This window comes from Anopheles funestus, chromosome 2RL, assembly GCF_943734845.2.
Source record: "Anopheles funestus chromosome 2RL, idAnoFuneDA-416_04, whole genome shotgun sequence".
Taxonomy (NCBI): domain Eukaryota; kingdom Metazoa; phylum Arthropoda; class Insecta; order Diptera; family Culicidae; genus Anopheles; species Anopheles funestus.
In genome coordinates, this window is record NC_064598.1 from 98,195,821 (window position 1) to 98,223,769 (window position 27,949).

Below are 27,949 nucleotides of genomic sequence, written 5' to 3' on the forward strand. Positions count from 1 at the left end.
TTACTGCTCGACTGTCACACAATTTTGACGTTTCGCACGTGCTGCTCGAATAACAGAATCCAGCACGTGTTCGAAAGGGTGCTCGACTGCACACGTGGATGACAGAGCTTATTTTCTATTATTTAGGCGATTTTTGACAAAAATGTTACTACCATATTAATGGTAATCGTTTTAACGAAATGCAACAAATACTAGTCGGTAGATAATTATTTATATCTACTAGTCGGTAAAGTTTTGCATGCTATTTTTGTGTACCAAAAAACTCCTCGATTTGACATCTGCCGGCAGGTGTTTTTGTAAACAAATAAAGCAACACTCAGTGCAACAGCAGTAATGGAAACTCCTGTGTTTAAATTTGAACCACAAGATTCCGATACAGTTTACGAACCTGCAGAGGATTCATTTCTGCTTCTAGATGCACTGGAAGATGAGCTAGATGTGATAAAAGCTCGCAAGCCGTTACTGTGCGTGGAAATTGGCCCGGGAAGTGGTGTGCTTATAGTCGCACTGGAAAAACATCTTCCCATGGGAACTAGCCACTTTATTGGATTTGATATCAACCCAAATGCTTGTCGAATGACACAAAAAACAAGCCAGTTAAACGGTTCATCAGTGGATGTTGTGAATATGGACTTACTTGCTGGATTGCGACCGGAATGCGTAGATCTGCTCGTGTTCAATCCACCGTACGTTCCAACGCAACCGACGGTAGATTCCTTGGAAGAACACATCGACCAGTTTCACTTAACGGGCGAGGATCAGAATCTAGTACACGCTTGGGCCGGTGGAGTGAATGGTAGAATTGTTATAGATCGCGTATTAGCAGACTTACATCGGCTCCTTTCGCCAGAAGGTATATTTTACTTACTTTTGCTCAAGGAGAACAAACCTGCAGAAGTGCTGAAGCAACTGCAACGTACAAAGTTCCGGGGACGCATAATCAAGGAACGACGAATCCGTGGAGAACACCTGTACGTGTTGCGTATAGAACGAGCAAAAATAGCGTAACCCTGTGTTGTCTAAGGAAGAAGATTAATGATAAAACACAGGATACTTTAAAAGATGTGATAAATAGCTATTAACAAACCGAAACATAAAGCGAGTTTTTCAAACGATACATAAAAGACTAAAATCATTATAGGGACACTGGCTGATCTAAGCCAATAAGTTGTTAAAATAAAAAAAGAATGAGAAAGAATATTCACACCAAAAGAAAAATAGTTAAATAGAGTAATGAAATTCGTTTCATTTTAAATCACATCTATATCGAACCGCTTTTGTATCAGACAGAGTCGACAGATATCATATTGTCTATTGATGCAATAAATAAAATAAGGCGTCGTAAGTTAAAAATACACTACTTTTTAACTAAATGCAATAAAAACAGGAGATGCAAAAACAAATCATAACACACTGCACCCATTTTTCTACGCGTATTAGCCTTCATTGATGCTTTTCTTTTATTATATTTAATTCAATCGTTTTGCCATCGAACAAATGTTGTATATATGACCGTATAACTTATGTGTGCGTGTACGTTTTGTGATGCGTAATTTCCCCAGCCTAATTACCCACCTTTAAACACTCACATCATTATTTTTCTTGTTGCTGGTTATGTTATAAACCTTCCTAATACTCCCGCACTTATTATACTAGAGCCGCTGGACTTAATGTTCGTGTACAGAATGAAAAATAATACAAAATTGCGCACTATTCTGGCTTTTCCCTTTCTATTCTTCCTTCCATTGGCAGCGACTACCAATTCCAATATACAAATAAAATCTCCATAAAGTAACATCGAACAACAACTTATATGCATTTTTTTTGTTTCAATATGCTTATACATTATACATACAAATACATACATATTCATACATATGTTGCCAAAAAAAGAAGAATTGCAGACAGTAAGACAAAGAGGTAGAAAGGAAGATGCGAAGGGGATGCGGGTGGGTAATGGTCAAGATAAACCATAGTAACTATAATAATAATTCGTAATTAAAAACAAAAAAACACCACATAAATACTACCTACACAAGGCCGTCTAAGCATTTGGAGTTATTCAGTTGGTGGGGTTTCGAACAGGATCAAATGCCTTTTTAATATTGAACACGAGTTTGTGTCTGTACCCACCACGACTACAACGACAAAATGTTCGCAAAAGCGATTTGTATCAAAACAACGTTGAAGCAGAACCCACACTCACACACGCACAAAAACATTGTGCTATGATATCAGCATAAAAAAATGGACCGGAGCCTATTGCTCCCCAAAAATCGGTTCCCAAAATCCGTTGTTCGTGTAGTGTATGTTTCATTTAAAAGTTTCGCACCTTACACGGTGTATCGCATGTGTAAAAGATCCGAACTTCAATTGCCAAAAAGGGCACACTCTTCTCCCTGCAAAAAACAGGAACAGGTGGTGTATTACACGTTTCCCACTTGTAGAATACGTTCGTAAGTCTTTTGCTGTGTTTGCCCTTTCTGCCTATTGTGCATGTGCTGTCCTATCTTTCGGTCAGCCGTGTTTGATCCTATTCTAATCGTTGTTGATCTACCGCTTACAGATTGGTTCGTTTGGTTTTCTTTTTTTTCCTACGCTTACGATCAAGGAATGCTGCTTATTAATGCTGCTCGGTAGATAGTTTTGTGCATCCGTATGTATTCACTGTTGCGATTATAATATTGTAAGAGATTGCTGGCTGTTAAAAAAAAACCTCAAAGAAACTAGCTGATTGTAACTTACTTCAATATTTTATAGATCATTTGTGTTTCCAACCTGTACTATCAATCCTCAGCGTGTGAGTGACCATTTGTGTATTGCGATTAATATCCCCACTTACTACTCTGCTTCATGGCACACACATTCATTCCGTTCCATTGATTTGGTGATTAAATGCTTAAGAAAGAATGTGCACACCGCCGTTTATGTCTTACAAAATCTGTGATGATGAGCCAGCATAATGTGTTGAGAAATGTCCTATTTACAAAAGGCATACCGACGATAAACAACCGCTCCATCGGTACCTTCGCGCCATACGCAACGGAACGCGTTAGCATGAGCGATCGTCGTTAGGCGCTATATTATCTTTTACATTCGCTCTAGCTACAATCTAATGATTTGTCTTTCTTCAAAATGTACCACACACGGGAAGTGAGCAAGAGAAAAAAGATTGAGCAGAACTCGCGCATCGGGGGAAATTATCTAGCCATTACTGTTGCCTTCTCTATATTGAGCTTTTCAGCTTTTTCCCCAATAGAAGACAACGGTTGGAAACTGTTTGTCAGAATTCGGGATAAAGAAATCAATGTCCGTGCCGATAAACACACGCGCTCTTATGGCACATTTGATGTGACAGTTTTTTTTCTATACGGCGAAAAACAAAAGTATACCAAATAACAGTAAAATAGCGACAAATTGTTTTAAACACACTATAAAACGCGAAATATTCGCTCGTCTAAGTTCTCGACGCGATATGGCAATAATGTATGACTAATACGAGCAGTACACAGGAAAAGGTTTCAGTTGATTAAGCAGCAATCGTTAGGTGCATTGTACTGTGTCACTAAGTTTCCCGAATTCAAACAACATTCCACTGCCAAGCAGTCACACACCGATGGTACGATTTTCCCACGCAAGTCTACCCACAGTGAAAGCTCATCGTCCCGTGATTTGTTTTGCAGTACTGTATTTTCTTACTCCACCTGCCACATTAACTTTGTTCGATTAATCATTGTCCTTCCCTTATCGTGCTACCAGCACAAATAAACCAACTGCCCTAACCGCATATAGGTGTTGTATTATGAACATGGTTTTAAGATTAAAATTAGTTTTTGGTTTTTGGTGTAAATTGTGCATCCGTTTTTTGTTTTGTTTTCTGCAGGTTTGTCTGTTTGTCATCCCTATTGATCGGACGTTTTGTTGTTCAATGAGAAGTTTTTTCTCCTCCATCCCTCTCGGTGTTGGTTGTTGTGAAAGAATTAAAATAGTTGTCAGTGCAAAGTAGAGATTCTTTGATGTATACAACACATTGCACCCACTTCCGTAGGGCATGCAATTGGACGTTTTGTAGAGAGCAGTTTTATGATTTTGGTGAACAATTCTAACGCGAAAACAAAAACATTCGCACGTTTGAGAAAGTTTACAATGTGTCCTTTATATTACTACCGAAATGTTCCTTCATATAACGTTTCCAAAAAGGATCAGCGGGCAGTATAGTTGGCGTGTAAATGAGTAACGTTGATAGTTGAAATTTGAATTCATCATTTTAATTAAATTATAACATTCCAAACCATTCTTTCACCTTTGCCTGTTTTCACCGTTCAAAAGTCGAGACAATTGGGGACGTGATCCGACACGAAACAAAAGAGCTTATGTGTGATCATATCTCTCGATGCTAGGAGATACGTTGGGAACGATCGAGCGGAAAGAAATAGGGCAAGGTGGCACCAAGTTGGCACCCACCCCAACAGAACAACGAGCTAAACGAACAAACCCAACGCGCACCACACACAAATACATATGTGCACGCGCTCACATCATCATCTATTTACAATTCCTTTTTCGCTTAACAATAGAGCTTCTTCATCTACTGTCCAATCGACAGGACCACGTACGTTTCTTTTTTGTTCTTATGGCAAACAGTGGTGAAACGAAAACAAAAAAAAACAGAGAAGTAAAACAAAGAAAAAAGAAAAAATAACCCTCATACAGTACGGGAACCGCTACACTACTACTGCAGCATTAGCGCGGACAGATTGCGGTGTAGGATAGTGTCCTTCACGGAGCTAAACACGACCTGAATGTTTTGCGTGTCTACCGCATTAGTGAAGTGGTGATAGATGGGCGTTTTGGTGTTTTTCCGCACATTCATAAACATCTGCAGGATGAAGTTCTGTACGTCCAGGATCGAGTGTGGATTGCCGGTGAACTGCGGATAGTACCAGCGGATGTCCGTCTCCGGGTTTTTCACCTTCTGCTGCAGGAGGTCCGTCTTGTTGAGGAACAGTATGATCGAAATACCCTGGAACGTGGTATTGTTCACGATCGTATCGAATATGTTGCGTGATTCTTCCAAACGATTCGTTTTCCTACAATGACAAACAAGAGTTGTTGGAAGGACGGTGACATGATGGGGTCGCGTCGAATTGCTACTGACCTATCCTCTGCTAACACCTGATCGAACTCGGAGGTCGATACGAGAAACAGAATCGACGTGACGGAGCAGTCGAAACATTTGGTCCATTTTTGGCGCTGTGTCCTTTGTCCTCCGACGTCAACGAACACAAATGGAATGTTCTAAAAACGGAAGGGAATTTAATTATTTCTCAAAAACATTCTAAAGTGCTTTCTACTTACCTGTATCCTTATCGTAAACTCAAATACACCTTTAGTTGCTTTGCGACAGTGCAAAATATCACGATGGGTGGGTTTGTAATCTAACCTCGATATTCGGTCTAATTCATCTAGGAAATAACTAACAGAATCACTCTAAAAAATGAAGGGAAGACAAGAAAGAACGCAATTAAAACTGCCTTCATCGTAATATTTTAACGACGAATATAGTACATATCTACAAGTACGAGGAATGCTAGCAACGTAATATCCTGGCGCATGTCAATCGATCGTAATACTATAACTACTGCCATCTCGCTCCGTACGGTGAGTGTTTCAATAGCTTAACGCAAATATAATCGCCCAATTAAGGACGGGTCGTGAGGGCAACCGGCAGTGCGACGGTTCGTTCGATCGCTTTCCGTTTTCACCGACAGCGACCAATCGTATAATGAACTCCGTTCACCGTCGACGCGCCCCGTCCATCGATACCGGTCCGTCACATGGATCCACGGTGGAGGCTAATCTTATGCAAACAATCTGCACTGCCTGCCAAGAACATTGCCCTACATTCAGGAGAGCAACATATCGCGCAAGAGGGCCATCTCTCACCCAACCCGTTTGTCCCTTGCCATGTGTTCCACGCAAAAGACCACTGTCTAGTGTACGGGTTTGTGTGTACTTGTTTCTTGATCCGAACTTCCAACTACCCTCCCCTGTAAGTCCCTTCCCACCAGAGAACCAAGGCGAGTACGTACCGTCGTCACCCACCAAACAACTCTTCTGTCCCTTATCGATAGAAAGGCATCGGAAATATTATAATTTGAATAACACTCTCGCCTTCGATAGTGTCTCGTTTCGTGCCGGGGGGAGTAGGTTTGCAATGGGTTCGTGCCGTTGCGGTTTCTACTAAACCGTGAGGGTTTCTCTTTGCATGTGTGTGTGCGAGCGTGCGTGTGCTGGAACCGTTTGGTGCCCTTTTATTAAACCGATAATCTGGATCACTTTTCGAGACACCTCCCGCACACGGACCTTTTTTGTGGTAGCTCGAATTTGCATACCACAGGAGGGAAAGGATAATTGAAATAGTGAAAACCGTTTCCCAGTTCTCGTTTTGCTTCATTTTTACCACAGTCCAGATGACTCCACAAAAGTTAATAAGCTTTGTTCTGTCAAGTAAAGTTAATTGTATTCACCGACGCAAGCTATAAAAATTGTGGAAGCTATAAAATATTTCGCTTATTTAGCTACACTATACTTTATTAATTGATATATTTCTTGGGGCGGTCCGGTGGTGCATGTGATAAACGGCGCCAGTCCACACGGCCGGACCGGGTTCAAATCCCATCCGGACCGTTCCCCCGTAGCAAGGACTGACTATCCGGCTACGTGGTAAAATAAGTCTAGTAAGCCAGAAATGGCCGGCGTGACCTGTAAGGTCGTTAAGCCAAGAAGAAGAAGATTTCTTGGGCTTCAAACAAGTTTGTGCATAGTTTTGGCAAAGAGCCAATCTTCACTCTTACGGAGATCTGACATAAAAAGCCCTCGGGACCTATTACACTTGGGGAGTACACTTTGCCAAATCAAACGTACAGGAAGTGCTTAGCAAAACTTGAAATTTTAACTCGCAAGTATCGAATGGTTCGAATAACGGAAAACAAATTGAGGACGAGACAATTGAAGCACACTTCAAACATGCCCCATCAATACAACTGTTGCAATTTTGCAGCATTTGAAGAAGATGCATATAGGTAACACATATGCTAAGCTCTCAGCTTTTCCACCATGTTCTCCAAAATAAGCCATGATTACTACTATCACTACTACTATCACATTCCATTTCAAATCTTCATTTACTTAGAGCATTAAATAATGAAAATTTTAGAAATGATATTATCAATCAAAAAAATTCAAACAAACCGATTAGATTTGATATTATGTTGTAGATCTAGCACAAAACCCAACCGACGTCTTGGAATGGCATGGTTAAGTACGACAAGTTCGGTATCGTATGTTCTGCCTCCATAAACAATTTTAATCAACAATCCATACCACCATTAGAGAACGCGTAAGACGCGCATTTTTTTAAATAATCCATCACACAAACTCATACCCCACAGTTCCATTTACCGATCCGTTCAAGATATGCCCACCTGTTTCGCTGCTGCATCGTTTGCTAATGAAACTAGTTCCACTAAACAGTCAATTTATACGCCGTTTAGCTCTCATCAGTCAAGTCGTTGGGACGTATAGGCTTTAAACCGGCAATAATGCGCTTAGGCCTCTCCCCGAGTCAACCCCGAGAAGGTGAGAAGAAGCGGTGTAAGAAACCTATTACTGGCGGGTGTAATTGCCACTAACATCAATCTCCCGGATTCTTGTTCTCCCACACGCATACACACACACATACACCAGTCAGTCTCCAAAGATTAGTGCGGGTCTAACTGTTGCACCATATGTGACCACGCAATACGCCACACAACTTTTAAGCTGCATTTTCTATCGCGTCCCGCCACTAACGTTGCAGAATGTTTGCCCAGTAGTGTGTTACTTTGCCATTCCGATATGGTTCACGCCAGCCGGCGTTTGAAATGCGTGGAGGCGAAAAACCCACCTCCTCCAAGCCAGCTGTCTCTCGCAGATCCATGCAATAGACCCCGCTTGCTTTCGCGTGGTGGTTTATTACCATCAACATACGGCGCTCGTCATAAGGCATTGGCGTTTTGTTCCTTTACAAACTTCATGCGCCAATTTGACGTTCCCTTTCGCGCCTTTCGAGGTAGGTCTGACGACCACCAACATCACCACCACCAGCATGCTGCTCGAGATCGACAAGTTACATAAAATCTTAATCCTCGGCACACGGCTTCTCGTGTCTCGCATTCATTCATACATTCCGAGGACCTTGCGAAAGTATGTATACCTCGTTGGTGTCTCCATCATCGTCCTTACCGCCCTGCGGCGGCTGACTGTCGTGAGCCAGTATGATGTGATTGTCATAAATTTAATTAAAATTGAAATTAAATACACGCATTACATTGCGGACGCGAATAATCCGTTAATGGGAGCTTTCTGTACCGTTTTGCGATCGATTGTACCTTACGGAAATGGGACACGATATCAATACCACGCGTTTTCCACTCACCCACGGCTCCACGGTTCAGGTCTGTTATTAGCGTCCGAGGCAGCCTTTCACGATGTCGGATCGCGAGCAAGACCAAGAAATACACCGGCCTGGTGTACAACCAGATGTCGACACTTCATGCTAAATAAATGTTCGCATTTATTTGCAAGAACCACCGGTTTTGTTGTTTATTTTGCTTTGCTGCTGGCATATCGTACCATAACGCCAAGCTAGGATTAATCCAAAGTGACGAGGGGTGTATGTGTTTATCATTTTCCAACGGGTTAAAACATCATTGAACAGTTGTCCCCAGACGAGCGTGAGAATGTCTCGTTGGTTTATTTTAAATTGTGATTGGTTTCTCTCGGACTTTAAAGTAAGCAAACGATCGTTGTGAATTTTCAAATTAAAATTGCATCCTTTAGCATGGCCGGATTATGATTGCTAAACGAATGCTTAGCAGAGCATTGTGAACAGTAAAGATTACGCAGTTAAAAACGCGCCGTGCGTCGATGGCGGAATTGCATCCATCCATTCCAATAGTCAATTGCAATGACACAGCATCCACTAGTGGCTTATAATGTGTGCAAATGCAGTGTTTGTGATACATTGCGCATTTGTACCACCTCTTCGCCTTCCCGACGCTGCTGCGGGCAATTCGATTCGCCGTCTATGGTTTGACGAAGGCTGATCGATCGATCGAGAAAAACCAGATCTTGCCTCAGATCACCTGACCTCGTCCCTACGATGCACGGATGCATCCGAATGGGACGCGATGGTTAGCAGCAAATGGTGGCAAATGTGTGCGCACAATTTTCATTTAATTAGTGCGCTTCAATCGAGACTATTTATTTATTTATCGCAGTTCGTACGATGCGCGCAAAGGAAAAGGAGAAATGCGGAACTGCAGAGAGCCCTTTCTGTTTGCCATTTTTTCTCCTTTTTGCATACACGAACTGCAACATAAACAGAGACGATAACAACACCGGTTGTAAATATTGTTGCAATATCGCATACGATTTGATTTGCGGACGAGCCGCGGTACGTCCAGTGTGCTGAAAGATTATTTCAAACCTCTCCACGTACGCAAAAAGGCACATTCAAAAGGAAATCATTCGTCACATAAATCACCTGGCGAAAGAGTTGACCAGTTTTCGCACTCTCGCACAACCGCTTCACTTTCAAATAATCAACCTCAATCGAGAAGCAACTCGTCGGTCTATTTGGCCACAGGGCCAGTCGTTGTTTCAAAGGCAGCTGAAAGGCGGATTTTATTCCCGACTCGGAAAAGCAGGAAAAAAATAACCGCTTTCTAGGTCAAGGCCCATTCGGCGAGTGTTTCTCCATCATCATCATCATCTTGCTTATCGAAGCCGTGCGGGATTCGAACAAAAAAAAATCCTATTCCCCGAAGAAGACATTGTTCGAGGAAGCGACCGTTTCACGATCAAGGCAGCTGCGTGTAGCGAAGAAACAAAAAAACAAACATAATCATGTGAGTTATGGGAATCACATGCGCGGAATGCTTTACGGTAGGTCTTGCAACAAGCAAAAGAAAGTCGATGCACCTCCACCTCCATTCACAGGGGCAGCGTGTAGGGAAGTTGCTTCTGCTACTCGAACCACATCGAAATGCGTTCGACCGGTTCCTAAACAACAACATGCCAACCGGTCAGGTTTTGGGCCAGCTGGTTCGAATCAACCAGCAGAAGAAAAGCGCTCCATAAAGATGATTCGCGAATTGTTGGTGCTGACGATCAGCAGCTGGTCGTTTGTTTGGAATTGATCCAAGAGAAATGATGCCAAATATTTGGCCACATGGTTCCCTCCCCGGTTGGGATGGTGATTTAACGCAAATTAATAAGCTACTCCATACTTCAACCATTCGGTTTCCATCCGAAGGCAACAGGTTTACGTGGGAAATAAGCTTTACGATTCTTTACTGCTCTATAGCTCTGTCTAGCTATCGATAAACGAAGCTGCGAACGATCGAGTGACTAGGGACTCCTCGCAACTGCCGAAGGTTTGATGTGTTGATACTAATCATGCATGCAAACGCACGGATGTGCCGCGTGCAGATTATCTCTCTGTCTCTCTCTCTATCTATTTCTATCTCTCTCTCTATCTTTCTCCCTGGTCATCTGATACTGTGATGGCTGTGTAGTAGCTAATTCCCGTCGACTTAGTGTGTTGTAGTTAATTCCGCATCGTTATAATTACTGGTGTCGATTCACGTCCTTCTCCCAGAGACGACTGTACCGTACACGTAGACGCGTTTGCACGACCTTCGTTACGCGTTCCGTTAGGAATACGGGGGGCCATAAAATTGGACACCGCTAATAAAATGTCATTTTAACAACTGCTTAACCTTTGCCGTTTTCGCGAAATTGCTTCATCTTCGCGAAGACGGGTAGGTACCTACTCTAGGACAGTGGGTCGAACTAAAATAGCGATTGAAATGTTAGCCTAATGTGGATGGATAATCCCCAATACATCCCATTTCGGGTCGGTCGGTCGGTCGGTCGAACTGTTTTGCACAGCAAAGATCATCGTTGTGTTCATCGTCATCGTCATCGTTTTCGTACGTGACTGGAAAGGACGCGCACCATACGTCTTCTTCGGCGGCTTCGGAACCATCGCCCAACGTTGATCCTCCGGTTGGGTCAGATTGAAAACAATGTGTTTTCCCCATGTGTCACAACAGTCATATGTTGGGTGTTGTCGTTTAAATCTATGAAGTAGTTTTAGCAACAACACACACGCGCACTGCAAACATATGATGCTCTGTTTTCCTTCACCGTAGATGTGACGATCATACATGAATCACAATACATGTTGACCATCGTCAAACCAAACAACACTACCGTACACTCACACATTTCACAAGGGCAGATATTCACAGGCAGTAATTATCCGTTTAATCGATCGACTCACAATACCGTACGTGACTTTCCTCTTTGTATCGAAATTCTTTGCGGTCCGGAGTATAAGGACGTTACGTTCGTGCTACTTACAATTTGGAACTCCCTTCGCCGATCGTACGCCTTCCGGATGGCGCCATCCGTCCACAGGATGTTAATGATCGGAACGTACTGGTGGAACTGTTCTGCGTCCAGCAGGCAGCCGCTGTGAAACATGATCGCTTCATTCGCGGCCAGCTGCGATGTCGGGTGCTCCCAGGGTATATCTAGCTTATCTCTAGCGTCACACAACACTTGCATGCCTGCGGGATAATGATTGGAAAGATTTAATAGAAATAATATTCACTTCAAACGTAACTAGCGGCTTTTACCTTTGACTATGTTTTGGTAGATCACATGTTGGTATTCTCTAATTAGTTCGGGTTCAAAGTTGATCCCGTGGATGATTCGCATCTGCTTGAGAAACGTCGATTTACCAGATTCGCCTGCGCCCAACAACAGTAACTTGACCTAGGGAGGGTGAACGGAAGGAATGTGGAAAATAAGATAATTTTAAAGCTTATAAAATATTCATAATTCCATTGCTAAACGAGCAACGAAAAATATACTCTGTTCCCATCGATAGAGGTAAAAGAAGGCAGGAATGGTGCTTGTTTGTAGCTCATAAATTTCTATTACGTTTCTCACAAATGTCATTCCAAACAGGGGTTTAGAAAGAGTAAAAACGGGTGAAGGATACCTGTAAAAGGATGCTACGTCACACATCTATCGCACATTATTACGTAAACGATAAAGAGCTGACACCGACTTTATGACGGAAAGCGATAAGTTTCGTATACGGATTATAACACGTCCCAGGTACAAGGTAAAGGGTGTAAATCAATCCTTCCGCCGGTGGAAAAGGTTTAAGGGCTCTCATATGCCTTGACAGGTACGACGGTTTCGGTGTCTTTCAAGCATCTGTAAGCACCCTGTTACCTGTATTTCATTCAATTTTGCATATGTACAATTTAAATCTAAATAATTCTCACACCTCTACATTGGTGTAGCAGGTTTTCGGGATCTTACAAATGAGACTACGATTTGCCATGGTTTGACCAACTTATTTTACACCCCCAAAGGTGAATTGATTGGAGCGTTGAACGAATTAGCCAGCGCAACCATCACACGTGCCGTAATTCAATTTAACGTCCAGCGTTACTACGCGCATGCGAAAGGGTAATCAGATTTTTCAATTAGCTGCAATTCGATGCAGCGGCAGCAGCAGCAGCCGCAACAGATTGTTGCACCATAAATCTGACCATTTCGCCGATTCCGTTAGGAAAGCGTTGCTCGTGCGAGGGCAACGCTGGAAAACGGGGCACCCTCTAATGAGACGCGCCTTGTACGACGATCCGCAGGACCGTCGCCACATTTAAATTGAAGCTTTTATCACTTTTACACCCTACTCGCAATCGTGTGGTTACAGTTAAAGGTGATCTATCTTGACTTGCGATCTTGTTAGGGTTGGAATATTTGTTCCATCGTGCCCTAGCGCTGAGACTAAGTGAAAGTGATGCTTCCCGCTCGTGGAGACGAGGAGACTGGGACTGTGGAGAGTGGGACTGTTTGAGCTAAAAACAAAAATATGCTACAAGAATGCTTTTATGCTGGGCAACATATCCCGCGCGACGCGATGATGGCCTTCGTTAACCCACTTTTGGCTGCCGGTGGAGAGTACGGTTCGTCTTTACCGCTATCACCGAAGCCCTCCTAGACATGATCGTGAAACGGTCCATTAGCACCTCCTCATTGATCATCCTGCTTGCCGCCTCAATCTTCTTCGTTTTTTTTCTGTACATTATATGCATTCTTTTTGCTATAAAAAGGAATAGCGCGAGAAAACATATAAGGAACCACAATCAAGCATTATACCCCCCACTGGAGAGAAATTTACTACAGCATCTTGATGGAGGGCTTATCATTCGAAATGTTTAAATCGACCTCAGTAAACAACGGATCGCATCAACTAGACGCCACCGTGACTGCGGCCGCCCGTAGCGTTCTACTACGCTTTTTTTGAGCGACCTTTCTAGTAAACAAACCTTTCAGAAGGAAAGCAAACATACACCGCTCGGGGGTATGATGTACCGTGTTTTGTTGCACTCCGATGCACTTCGCACTTGACGAGGAAAGAAAAAAGGATGAGCAACTCTGAATTCTCTTGTAGCAAAGTAAAAACAAAATCAAACAAACCGCTTTCCGGCGTGCAGAAAGCTGAGATGCTGCAGCAAGAGAGTCACAGTAGCAACAGCTACAACGATGACAATCAGCAGTAGGCAAAAGGTGGAAACAAAACATAAATATTTTCGCTAAACGCTGTACACGATGCCACGATAGACATTCTCGCTCTTGCCTCTTGCCGGTCCCTCAACATTGTGGCCCAACTTAGCGCACCAGCGAGATGCATTCCTCCGGGCAAAGGAAAAGATGCCGACGAGAGGAATAAACGCATTGCTCATCATCTCGTCGACGGCAAATCGGCGGACTGCGTAGTCGTGGCGCTTCAAGATGCACGCACGCCGAGAACGTTGGGAATCTCTCTCGATTGATCTCCGTGTGAGTGTGTGTGTTTGTCTTTCCGCGATCACGAGATGTCGTCGACGTCGTCGGATTGGTGCCAAAGGGTGTCTCTTTTCTGGGTCACAGCAGTCACAACAAGTAGCGCTTTTTTAGCGCAACAGGCGCGATACTGCCCGCGAGACAACAATCGATGTGGTGGATCGTGACGATACGAGACGATCGTCGTGGCACGCGCCCTCCATCACATCCGATTGCGGATGAATCGATAGCAATAAATCAAAAATTGTCCTCACGGCGTAGAGTGTCGGTACAACGGTGACCTTCAGCATTGGTGCTAATCGCTTTCTCTGCTTCCCGGAACGAAAAACCTAAAAAAAATTATGATCGCGAGTGAGAGCGCATTATAATCCAGCATCAAATATCATGTCGACGGGAAATTCAATTTCCTCTGCCACTGTTTCATATCGGAACCAGACAAAGGACAATAAAAAAGAAACAATCACCAACCATTGAATGATAATCGATCTCTTTCTTTCTTATGCTCTTCTTTGGTCGGTTAACTGTTTCATTTCCAGCGACGAACACATCATCCATGTGACAAATGCATCTAACCCGATAGCTGTTTTGAATCGACGCCGTTGCTCTTCTCGGTCCAATACTTTCCCTTTCCGGTTCAGAAGTGTTCTCCACGCAACGGGCTCAATCGAATCAACACAGCGTGCGCAAACGGCCCATCTGACAATTGCGCGCGCCAATGTGTAATTCATTTGTCCAATTAACATTGTTTACAAGTTTCCGATAGTGGGCGCAACCACACATCGGACAAGTGTTTGTTCGCTTTCGCCATTCGTATGTTCTGCGCAGTCTTGCAATAGAGAGGTTGTCAGCGATTCGACTCTGGATTCGATCTTCAGCGCACGAAAAGGCATTGCGAGAGTGCTGACACCTTTCGTTACCATGGGTCAATGTCAAACAGTTCGTTCACGCTTCTTTTCCCCTCCTGACTGTGCGTTCCAGTTTTGAAAATGTTTGGTTTTATTTAAATACTTCGGAAGAATCATCGAGCAGTGTTTTTTTTTACACGGGATGAGATTTTGATTATGCTTCAAAGCTATTTGAAATCTTTCTCAGATTGGTGACCTTTGTTTTGTTTTTGGTGGTTGATAAGGAAATATGTAATCGACCTCATTCGAGGATTTTGTGCCGTTTCGATGATCATTAAATGTCGACCAGCATCCGGGAGATACATTTAGAAAAAAATGAGATGATCGCATCATTTCATTGCTCGATTTAAATTTGCTTTAGAAGAGAAGGATCGTTGGATTAACGACTAAAAGTATCATATTGAAGGATTTGTTGCTCAAAACTTTTGTCAATACCAAAAACGCCACATTGAAATCCCTTTTCAGTTCAAATTGTTTAAACAAGCTGCGATCAGTACTTCAACGTATGAATAATTTCAACATGACAGGAAAATAACATGAGTTTACGGGAAGCTACAAAATTAAAATCTCGAACAATCGACCAAAATAAAAATGCTGATGACGATCGTTGCGTACAACGAGAAGAGATACGAAAACAGCACAAAATCATTTCCCGTCGACCAGATACATTTTTCTTTTGCTCCCAAAAAAAAAGCCGGATGCAGGATGTTCGTATGCAAACAACGGTTACTTTACACTTCATATTGATTATTTTACCATTTTCTTGAGACAATGTTTTCCCAAACCAAATGGGAGAAATGGAAGATATTAATGTATGTACGGTTAATACGTTCAGTGTGTTAATTTTTGACGCACAACCCCTACGGTAATAATCCATCCCACATGGCGACGTAGACAAGTTCTTGGAAAAACATATATGTACGATCGAACCGTGGTGGATCTTGCACTGCTGTCACGTCACGAAGCAGTTTCCGTTAAACAACGAAAACAACAAAACGGACAAACATGTTTCTGCCAACCCTTGGAGGGGTGGTGGACGGGCGCGACAGAGAAAGCATACCAGGTGGGAATGTAGCAGAAAAAAAACACACACACAACCGACACAAATCTCCCGGATAGAGTGACGGTTCGTTGTGGTTTGGTGAGCGCGGCGAAAGTTGACCGCAACAAAACGGAAATACTCGTCGAAAAGTAGGCGAAAAGGGCAGCGAAGGGTGTAACGTGGAGGAAGAGGAAACAAGACGGGTGGATAAAAAAAGAAAGGTAGCGATGGGGCAAGGTCGTTTCGAGGCACGAAACTCGATCGCAACGATCGAGATATGATGCGAGAGCATAAAGATGTGCGGAATGTTTCTCATTGTTTCATCTTCAGTGCTAGATCTCCTATCCTCGGGTGGTGGAACATGTGATGGAAGCTTTTCCATTCAGGTGATCGGAATTTTGCGAAGGTAAAATGGCAATCTGGTCCCAAATTGTACTTTAAATTGCTTTCTAGTACAATACCTTCCTACAAATACAACGATCGTCGTATGGAATGGTTCGTTTGAAGAAACCAAATCCCATCACATTCCCCGCGGGTTTAAAAATAGTAAGCTGACCACTCCCGGGGACAAATATTCATTCGATACACACACACGCATGAGACGGGCCAGCATCGTGATCATCCTGCATTTTTTTTGTTATATTTGCTGCTCGGTATCAAATACAGCTCGAACCGCACCCCATCATGTCCACATGCTTTTGGGGCGCTGGTTTGTTTATCAACACAACCCCGATTCTCGGTATGTGTGTCCACAGGAAGACCGATCTTGATGCTGTCCTTTGCTGTGTGTTCTGTTTCGTTTCCGAGGGCAGGAGTACAATTTAATTTCCCACCCCAGATGCCACTAGCCGGAGAGCATGAAATTATAAAAATAATCAAACTTAGCGTGTGTGTGTGTATCGAAAGCAACAAAAAAAAGAGGAATAAACATTTTCTTCCTTTTCCTTTCCAATAATCGATCGTTTCGGTATGGCACGTTGGGAATTTTCGATTGCTTCTTCCTGGCTCGATGGCCGTTTTCTGTTGCATCCTTTGGCGTGTAGATTACCCTGTGCGTTCCCCAAAAAGGCACATTCGTTAGGGGTGTGGTGAATATTTGTAAACGACCCTCGGGACGGGACCATGCTCTCTGTTTGTGTGTGAGTGTTCGCCCTCCAACGTTTTGCTTTTGGTTGTAATAAAAACATTCAACACACCGCGACGACATTCGGGGTTGAGGTTGGTGTTGCCCTTTTTTGCATACGCCTACTGTGTGTTTGTGCCTGTGTTGGAGCCTGGTTAGGGGTGCTTAGCAGAATGGTTGAAATTAGCAACGGTGTGTGATATGGTGAGGTTGAATCATTTGCTGGGTAGGAGTTGAAGGCCTCCCACATACACACAAACACGGCCGATCCATTGCAAAAAAAATGTTGGCATTTCTGTTTGACGGTGACGCTTTTAGCCTCCAGGAACCCACACTTCGATGTGTTATCCACACACAAAAAAACAGCAATATTCACGTTTCATCGTACTCTCGGTATCACGCAGCATTCGATCACGCTGTCATCTTTGATCGGATGACTAGATTACACCAGAAAGCATGCATTTTCGTCAAACACGGATATTCGTTAACGGGTGAAACGTCATCCTACGGTGTGAATCACTACGTCAAAACAATCATTACACACTGGCCACGTTGTATGATATTTTTTTTCTTCCAAAGAAACGCATAGCAGAACAATCATCATCACGCTCATTTCCATCACGGTTGCACAACAAAAACAACATTATGCATCAATCAGCTGATTTGTATGGCGCACCAATCACAGGAATGATCATTTTCTATCCACTTTTCAGATCGAATAGTGTAGCATTTCTTTCCTTTTTTTCGCATGCACCACCATGAAAACATTCCAACCTGAGCAATAAATTAATCGCCCACCCTCCGGTGGAGGATGAAGGTTGATTAGAACACCGGTGAGGAAAATTTCAAGGAGCAAACAAACAATACCGCACCACACCATCCTTCCCAACTCCGTTCCCCTTGAACCACTTCCTCCATAGACACACACGCACAACACACCCTTCCCGTTCCCACCCACACCACACCAACATCACGTCGACGCGCTCGTTCGTACCTGTCGCCGGAACGCATGTTTATCTTTCTCGAGAAATTTGTCGATTTCGCGCGATTTATAGCGCTGCTCCAGCTCTTCCGGGCTGACACGGAGCCTTAGCAAATACCCGAACAGATCGCCGCAACACCGCGTGCATGATAATTTTGATAAAGTGCTTTCTCTCCGCCTGTTATTCGATGCCGCCATCTTTAAATCGCATCACGCACACACAGATACACGCACACTCGCTCATTCGAACAAAGCCTGCGGTGTGACGCACGCACTTTTCCCGAAACACCACTTTTCACATCGTTCCACCACGCAAATCCACCTGCCAGGTGCCGGAAAATGTGTCACTTTGTGCCGGGCCTGGTCACGCACCCGCTTCGATGGGGAAAATGCCGGAAAACACGTATTTTTCGCGAAAAAATGGCGGAACGTGAAGACGACGCACCCAACTCCCGTGAGCGAACGATGCAAACTAGTGATGGGCCGCGGCTGCACGGGAACGACGGTTCCGACCGGTCGGCACAAAACATCGCATCAACACACTGGGCAGATTTGCTGTGCATGCGTCGTATTCGTTTTGGATGGGTTTAGTTTTGTTTTGCAGCATTTGAATAGTATAAGATTTTAAATGGAATTTTCGATACAAAACGAAATGCAAAATTAAAAGAAAGACCTTTCGATATAAAATAATTTTTTGGAAGAGTTTGCTCAATGCAGAAATCGATTAAATTTAATTTAAGAAAATTATGAATTTCAATCATTACCAATGATAATGTCAAACAATATTATATAGTTCGTATGATAACGTTTAAAAACATTTCATATAAAAAAAATTAGAGTATAAAAATTCAAACCGTGTACGACAGTGTGCAGCCCATCCATACCGGATTCAAACAATTCCTTTGCGATGTTTTTATATTGTATGCGGATCGCTACGTTCTTTTTTTTCTTTTTTCTTCTATTTCATCTCTTTTCCAAACAAATATATTTGAATTGCCCAAAATCTGTTAAAGTGGATCAACAACAAAGCTTAATATTTATTTGCTTTGTTTAATATTGTATTTTTTTGACTCTATTATTTAGCTATTTAAGTAAAAAGTATTGTCAACTAACAAAATTATTAAATAACACAAATTTTGTACTCTAACTTAACGTACAACATTCCAATCAGTTGCAGTTTGTTCGCTCGATCGCAAAAACCGTACCTACAGCCGGAAGGGAAGACACCGAGCCCAAAATGGGAGGAAAACTGCAAGCGCCCTTTATGCTTTTATGTTTATTGTCCCTCTAACCCAAAAGTACCGGATACACCAACACGACCGAGAAACGGAAGGTTTTTCCTTGATACTTGAATACTTTTTACCAACGAATTGCTTTTGTTCAATTGCAATTTTGGTGTGTTGTTTTTGCATTTACCTGCTGCCCCACTACGTTCCACAGGTAGTGTTGGACCAGCAGAAGGGCAGCGAAGGAAAGCGAACCATCCCATAAAAACCCCTTTTTGCGATGTACCGCCTGATGCACCGTGCATCGTTGCTGCAGCTAGAGATTTGCATGTCCCTTTAAGCCGACTGAAGATTTGTTATTCTTTGGGACAGGTTTTGGGTCAGGCTTTGCCGACGTTTTTTTATCTTTTATGCCCTACACACAGGAACACAGAATTTATGAGAGGGATTTAGAAGATTTCGTACGTTACTGTTGGTCTGCTGGAGTTTATAGGCGTCTTGGACGAAACCGGTCAGTAGGTACCTCGCCACACGCAGTCTATTTTGTCCCAATTGTCACGTTTCCCCCTAAGGGACGTGAAGAGTGTTCTTGTGGCTCTCTCACGATGAATGAATCAATTTGGCATGGTTTGTTGGTGTGGTGAACTGAATGGGCCAAATGCGCGTGTTGGTGCGACTTTGTGCATAATTGTCCAATAAAGCACACATCCGCTAATCAAACCTATCAAGACGTTATCTCGAGATGGACGCACGTTTACGTGCGCTATATTTGAACGATAGAAAGCACCATACTTTTGGAGGATGTGACGATCGTTTTAAATTAAAATCAACCAATGTTCTCCCTAGTGGTTAACGGTTAATGACGCTAGACGAACACTTTGGACGAGTTCTTTATCGGTAATAATTGTACATAAATGTAGATAAAAAGATCGCTAGAAAAACTTAAGTCAATTAATGAGTCCCACTGCAAGATTGTCATCTAATCTAATAAAGGACTAATGACTACCGTTTTAAGAGAAATTAAACCACGGTTTGTGCCGTCTTTAAAACCAGTGTTTTACACAAATTTAATTGCAGTTCCTGAGACAATTTGCCCAACAGTTTAGTCTAAAATTTAGTTCAATACTGTCTATCTCGTTTCCTCTAACACGGACACCTCTTCCTGTGAACATGTTGTTTCATCGATATGTTCCATGAAGAGGGAAAAAACCCAGAAATGCCTCTTGTAGGGGAAAAGAACTTGGACCAAGGACACTCAATGTCTGCATGTTTGCATTACACACGTGGTACGCGCCAGTACAGGCGACTAATTTTGCGCTCAAGTAAGCAAAAGAAAGCCTAAATGAGTTCATCTTTTCACTGTTCCCCTTTCTGTCTCCAGCGCCCGTGGCCACATATAACCTCGACAGAAAGTGTTAGCATTTGCAAAAGTAAAAGGGTTTTTTTGTGCGTGTTTTCTGTACAGCGTAGAAGGCGCCATGTTTGTAGGCTTTTGTTTTGCTTTCGGTGTGACCATTTGTTTGGCCACTTTTGGAAGTTGTCTTTTATGAAATTCCTCGAATTGTTACAGTCGTGACAGGGTGTAGCGGGTTTGCCAACTATTAAATACGTGGTCAAATGATAACGAAATATGGATGGAAGGATCTATTTCTCCCCTTGGCCAAGGGTTTAAATAAATCGTACTAGACCATAGTGAGAATTGAAGTACTAAAGGATAAAGTTATCGGAAAATTAATTGCAAAACAGGTTTTATATCAACTTTATCACAGCATACAAAACCTCATATGACATATTCCATTTTAAAATAATCTAAAAATTTGAAAATTTCCTAAGGCTTAAGCCTTACCATTTTTTTGAGCAATTTAGCAAAATTTATAAATTTGATATATTTTCATGCAAATTTGTTGCAATGTGTTTCTTTTCACTCAAATAATGCTTTAAATTAAAAAAATAATAAAAAATCAGAAAATTTTTTTTTTAAATTTTCAACTCGAAAATTTCATAAGGCTTACCCCTTACGTTTTTTTTGGGAAATTTTGCAAAAAAAATGAAATTGATTTATTTTAATGCCAATTGGTTGCAATGTGTTTCTTTTCACTAAAGTAATGCTTTAAATAAAAAAAAGAGTGAAAAATAATAAAAAAATCAAAAAATTAAAAAAAAATGAAAATTTATCAAGGCTCATTTTTGCACCAAGTTTTGCCTATAACTCGGTGGGTATCCAACGGATCGCCAATCTTTAACCTGTGATCGATAGATGGCACCAATGGCTACATTTTCTTCTTGGGCAGCCATGCTCTCAGGTGCCTGTGCCACAAGTTATTCGAGGAACCAAGTTCCTTACCCTGTTGAGAAAACGTAAAATTTTCCTCATTTTTGCACCAAGTTTTGCCTATAACTCGGTCGGTATTCAACGGATCGCCAATCTTTAACCTGTGGTCGATAGATGGCACCAATGGCTACATTTTCTTCTTGGACGGCCATGCCCTCAGATGTCCGTGCCGGAAGTTATTCGAGAAACCAAGTTCTTTACCCTGTTTGAGAAAATGTAAAATTTTCCTCATTTTTGAGCAATTTAGCAAAATTTATAAATGTGATATATTTTCATGCAAATTTGTTGCAATGTGTTTCTTTTCACTCAAATAATGCTTTAAATTAAAAATAGAATAAAAAATCAGAAAAAAAAATTTAAAAAATTTTCAACTCGAAAATTTCATAAGGCTTACCCCTTACGTTTTTTTTGGGAAATTTTGCAAAAAAAATGAAATTGATTTATTTTAATGCCAATTGGTTGCAATGTGTTTCTTTTCACTCAAGTAATGCTTTAAATAAAAAAAAAGAGTGAAAAATAGTAAAAAAAGCCTATAAATTTGCCAATCTCCTAAGCAGAGGCGGATCCCGTTTCATGTCCTAGCCGATCAGAAATTAATTGACGCTTGTTCGCTTATCTCATCTCTAGCACATCTCTAGATCGAAGCAGACCATGCAAACAATATAGGAGCTCCACCTTGATTAATGACGTCATGAACAAACGTTGATCTCATAAGCAATTAAAGCAGCAACTTCTTTTTCGTTCGAGTGATTACAGTGATTTGACGATTCTTTTGTCAACAGCAATGTCGTGATCGATGATCGTGACAAGATCGAAAGGGTGGATCAAATCATAGCTTTCTCCATTGCTTATGTGATCTATTCCAAGGCGGTAAAGTTAATCCGCTATAGGGTGAATCATCATAAAGAAATAGAGAGAGAGAGAGAGAGAGAGAGAGAGAGAGAGAGAGAGAAGAGGAGAGAGCAAATTCATACAAAACATTTATTGCAATCAACCTGCTCGCCTGTGCGTCAAGTGGCCAACGAGTCAGAGGTTGATTATTGCATCCGCGTGTGCAAAAGGAAAACCACACACGCAACACGTACAACCCCCAGTTACCCCACCCCAAGCCAAGCTCACACACACACACACACAGAGCGGTGTAATTCCCGGCTGTTATTATGCTAATTGTACGGTGTCGCGCAAGTGCCACAAGCCAACTTCGTCATCGCTGACTTATGTCATGCGACGCAATCTTTGACTCACGGTGGCGGATGCATAATTATTCATCAGCACACATACACTCCACCATATCAAAAAGTGTGGCGATGTGCCCGAACGGGACAAACGATGCGTTTTCAAATCCGGTGGTCATGATGGCGCCAACTCTAACTAACCAGTAAGAGCGAAAGATGACATGTTGATTGCCATTTCGTACCGGGAATGCACTTTTGCGTCTCCTTCGTGCGTTACGCAAAGAAGTGCAAAAACGAAGCCATTTACACGCGATAAAGTTCCGGGTATTTTTTTTTCTTCTTCTAACGACTTCTTTCGCCAGTGATAATTTTGTTACTTTGTGATTTTCAAGGCTAGGGAAAAGAGAGAGTGGAATGAAATTGGTAGCCTTGAGTCGCGTGTGGTTTTGATTTGAAGTTTGATAAGGAATGGTTCAGTACGGCATGTATGGTAAGGTACGATGTTTCAACATTTTAATTATAAAAATACCTCCTTTTCTACAAATGTTGTTCCTTTTCGGATATTCTTCAAAAGTTAGTGAGACTGCTCCTGATTTTTTTAAAGTTTATATTAGCAGCAGTTCAGTTTAAAGAAATATTTATAAAGAGTACCAAACGATTATTTAGCCCAAACCTTCGGGTGGATGCATTTCACATCATCAACCCTTTTCAGCCTGGGCGAATTATGTCACAACTATCTTTAAGGTTGTCCGGTGTCAATCTCCATTCGTAACTGTAGACGAGATCACCGTCTATTGTATTATGTTCAATCTACAATTTAAATATTTTCCTCTTATCGATTAAGTTTGACTTATTAATTGGGAAATATTGTTACCTACCTGCTTCAACACACATTCAACATTACTTCAATGTTGTCTCACAACTAATTTAAAGAAGTAATTTTACTGTCAGTAGCTCTAATTGTTCGGATATTATAACGCTCTTCAAAATTCACCCCCAATCTCAGTTCGTTTGATTCGATTTTTATTCTCCATACTACACGGTTCCGCCGTTCGATAATAGATGTTTGTTTATAGTAGTGCTAAGGTTGTATCACCTTTATATTGCGCTTGTATCGAATAAAGTTTGTATCGCAACTGCAGTATAAGCTCGCCCTCTCGTACACATTTTTGCTCCCTCCCTACAAATCTCGGCCCGAATGTTGTATATTGTTCTGAAAGAAAACATGGCGTGCTTTCGATGCGCGCATATGTTTTTTTTTGTTCTTCAATTTAAACTGTTCAAATTTACAGCGAATGTTATTGTTCATATAATATTTTCTATACTATCGACTTGTTGGCGAGATGTGAACGTTTTGATAATAATGTTTTATGATATTGTGACAACAATGAGTTAGAGAAGTGTTTTAACGTTGATGATCTAATCTTCTGGAGCTATTTGCTAGAACAACAAAAACCAAAGTTTAAGAAAGTAGCAAAGAAAAAACAAGAAAGAATATTAACATCGAAAACTAAAACAATCAGAGTAGAACAAGAAAGATCGTGAAGAGTTGAAGTAGTGAACCAGATAGAAGAGAAGATAATCTACCAAATAATTGGAAGAGGAAATGAGAATGCAACTAATGCTGCAACTGTCACACTTTACATCGGATCGATTTATTTAAACATCGAAAAGTCCTTCTTTTTCACCTAAATGAGAAAACTGTTCCCTTTTATACGTGTGTGTGTGTGTGTGTGTAGTAAGCAAATATGCAAAAAAAATACTGATACTCTCTTTATGTTGCTTTTCGTATCTTGCATTTCGCACACAGATCGGGCACTGTTGTCGGTGCAATTTATCGCCCCTTCTGGATTAGCACATCTATCTCGTGAATTGATTAACTACGTTTTTAGCTTAATTGGAGAGAAGTGTAATTGATTTGCATTGCTTCTGCTTCTGCTTCTGTTTTTGTTTGTTTTTCTCTCTTTATTTTCGCAATGCTGATACTGCTCGGTTTATGCAAAACTTCTACTGTAATACTAGCCAAAGCTGCATCTAGGAGTACAACGATACGTATGTGTTTATGTAAGTTGAATGCATTAAAAGAACATTTCTGAATGAACCGTTTTATGTCGTCACTATCGTTAAGGTGTCCTTGTACAGGGAGCAAAGTGCTACAATGAGATGTGAAAATTTCTATTGATCGTATGATTAAGCGTGTTTAAACGCGCAACTGCTATTTTGTAATGACTTCGTATGATATTTATGTAATTATTTTTTTTTTGCATCCGGTGGGCGGCTCTTTTACTTTCGATTTGTTGTACCTCATCTACCAAAATCCCCTAACGTTATGTATGTTATTCGCTTTAATTTGCTGCTCGGTAGCATATGTAAATCGCATCGTACAAAAAAGAATAAAACCGGGTCCGATTTTTTTGTTTCGCTTCGCATCGATTTCCCATTTGGCATAAAATTTTGTAAACGCTTCTAAAAGAAGAATAAAACCGAGTTCCACTTTCTGCTCGTTCGAATTGCTCTAAATGTACGTTTTGCGTTATTGTTTTCCCTTCCTATATTCAGTTGTATAATTTTAATTATTGTTATTGTTAACACGTTCATTATGCATATAAGTGTGCGTGTATATAGCATTAAAAAGGACACGATATCAAACGGTGTTATACAATGTTTTCACTCTCCATGAGAGCAAGGATCAGCGTAACGGGAAATGAAAGGAAAAGCATTTCTTCTACCAGCAAGAAAATTTTTCTTACCGCTTCAATCCCATTAGCAGAAACATATCATAAAAGCTAACTCATACGAACAAAGTTTTATACACTATTTACATAAATACATTCGTGCAAAGGGTAAGTGTGTTAAGTAATTAATATTCTACAAGCCAAACTAAACATATCATTACACAGTTGCAGCTTTTTTGCGAAAGCGTTAACGAAACAGAACATATCTTACAACGTAAGTAAAGCTCTAAATAATCTTCCATGTCCATCTGTTCCGTTCCTATTACTTTCATGGATTCCAATTTTTGTGTGTTTCCATTGCAGGAAAATAAAAGGAACAAACAAGAAGTTTCCAGCAGCAGGCAGTGTTTGTTTAATGCAACAATAATAATTAAACTTAAAAATACCATCCTTAGGTGTTTTGTCGGTTCGTCATAGGGGTATCATCTCGAAGATATTCGTCCATCCACTTGGGAGGATGCAAATCAACGAGCTGCAACCACCAGGTAAAAACATTTTTAACATAAAATATACATTACGCATTAAACGGGCGCTTGATCTTGAATTGTCTGCTAAATTTTTTGGGATTTTGTTCTGGTTTTGGCAAATGCTATTCTACTTATTACGAAAAGTCGACCAATTAGGTTAGGCATCATCGTGCTAATGTTTCTGCTTTTCTTCCTCGAAAAACCATCAACATTCGTATTATCTCTCTATCAAGTGTTAATGTTTCCCTAGACTAAGAGCGCATCTTGTCTAATGAAGGGCGTCACCGTACCAGGCGTCGTCAGGTAGAGAGGACGAGTGAACAAAATACTGATTTAAAAATAGAAAATCATATATTTTTGTTATTGCGATGGTAAACGATGTTTCGTTTATTTTTCCCCAAATTTTTTGGGAAAAGCGTTCCAACATATTTTCACTCGTCTCCTCCCTCTTTTAACTAACACCTTGCCCGGTGTGCCTCATCGTGCTTAGCAAGATTTGCATGAACGGTAAATATGAGTGAGAAATTTAATTTATTATTAAATATTAATTATTATCCGTTAGTGTATACGTTTCATGAAGGGAAAGGTTTATGTGTATGCTCCCTACAGCTATAGAGCGCTAGAAGAAGAACAAGGGAAGTAGAACGGAAACAATTTTGACTGATCGGGTTTGTGTTGTTTCCTACGTTATCGCTTTTGTTTCCGGGATATATAAAGGCAACATACTGCTTCCTTCTTCCCTTTACTACTTCTTACTTTCCTCTCCTACGAATACTCTCATCCAGTCTAACCGAATTGGTGTTTGGTGCTTCACAAACCTTCGGCAGGAAAATGATCGCGAACGATGATAATGATCACACATTTGATGATCGAGTTTGCTAAGCCAACGCTGATAAAAAAGCACATTTTCCGACCATCCATGAACGATTCGTCGATCACGGTATGGTCGTCGTCGTTTCCGATTCGACACGTTTGGCATCTTCGTCGTACGTGGGTGTGTTTTTGGGGGTCCCTAGTTGGCTAACATCATCTGCTTTCTTGGGTTGGTCGCATTATTCCAACCGCTTGAGTGTGAAGTTTTGGCTCACCTTCGGCGTTCAACAGACCGTTTCCATTGGTACACGGTTCGAGGTGGTGGTCGTCGTGTTGTTCGTACAGGTGTTGTTCGTGATCGATTCGCCCATCGAAGGCAATCCGTGCGACGAGCTGGAGTGCTGTGGTCCGTGCGTCGTGTTTGTGAAGGATCGTCCCGTTTTTGAGTTCCACAGACGTTTCATGGCGGCCCAGACCTAGCAGTAGCGGCGCGTTTGGTAGAGAATGGTAGAGAAAAGACCACGGAACAAAGGTTATAAATTGTAATTCTCCTGTGGAAGGATTAGATGGGCCACGGCCATGTGTGAAGCGGATAATAAATCGCCGTGAAGCACACGCACATGGTGATGTGTGTGTGGTGAAATTAGGATAATTAATATGAATGGAGCCAGTAGCCAGGAGAATTGTGTGAACTCTCACATAAACCGGAACTCTGACCATTCCGGTCTCCTTTTCACCTTCTAGAGAACTACCACTAGAAGCCACCAATCTGGTGTGAAGAAATGAGTGCATTTTGTTGTTTGTTTCCTTTGCGATTTTTTTTTTGTGTGTGATTTTTAATTCTCCTTGTTTGTGCATATTAGATCCTTATTTTCTGTAGTTTTCCATCTGGATAAGAAGGAACCTCCATTAAGCAGTCAACTAGGCATGAAGCTTGTCGTGTACGGGATGGTGATAAAGGTTAATTTCGCCGTCGTTCCGAAAGGTGGTCTCCAACCACCAACGATCGTGGCTCGCCATCCATTGCTTCAGATGACACGGTGCCAAATGAGATTTTGTGGTTTCGCTCGAAAGGGCAAAGTTATGGGTTTTTTTTTGTGCCAGATGGAAACTAGCTTGGTGGTTCGTGGTTTACAAAGCTCTTTCGCTACAACTAGTAGCACGTGAGT

At 41.6% G+C, this 27,949-nt stretch overlaps 3 protein-coding genes across 6 annotated transcripts in view; 1 reads left to right on the top strand and 2 right to left on the bottom strand.

Annotated features, from left to right (window-relative positions):
• The first annotated feature begins 32 nt into the window (after positions 1-32).
• LOC125763582 (methyltransferase N6AMT1) lies at positions 33-1,869 on the top strand. Its single transcript, XM_049426912.1, has one exon. It carries the CDS (start codon positions 334-336, stop codon positions 1,006-1,008), a length of 675 nt encoding a protein of 224 aa, XP_049282869.1. The 5' UTR covers positions 33-333; the 3' UTR covers positions 1,009-1,869.
• Positions 1,447-18,522, bottom strand: LOC125763500 (guanine nucleotide-binding protein subunit alpha homolog). Its single transcript, XM_049426757.1, has 6 exons — positions 18,045-18,522; positions 11,751-11,889; positions 11,473-11,681; positions 5,359-5,490; positions 5,159-5,298; positions 1,447-5,090 (listed from the first exon to the last, which is right to left on the bottom strand). The coding sequence occupies exons 1-6, from the start codon at positions 18,228-18,230 to the stop codon at positions 4,733-4,735; spliced, it is 1,164 nt and encodes a 387-aa protein (XP_049282714.1). The 5' UTR covers positions 18,231-18,522; the 3' UTR covers positions 1,447-4,732.
• A 5,249-nt stretch (positions 18,523-23,771) lies between these two features.
• Positions 23,772-27,949, bottom strand: part of LOC125763435 (probable G-protein coupled receptor Mth-like 1) — a 144,004-nt gene continuing 139,826 nt past the window's right edge. For all 4 annotated transcript variants that reach the window (XM_049426639.1, XM_049426640.1, XM_049426642.1 and 1 more), the window contains exon 8: positions 23,772-27,256. In XM_049426639.1, coding sequence (XP_049282596.1) covers positions 27,065-27,256 — 192 coding nt within the window. In that variant the 3' untranslated portion in view covers positions 23,772-27,064. The remainder of the gene's footprint in view (positions 27,257-27,949) is intronic.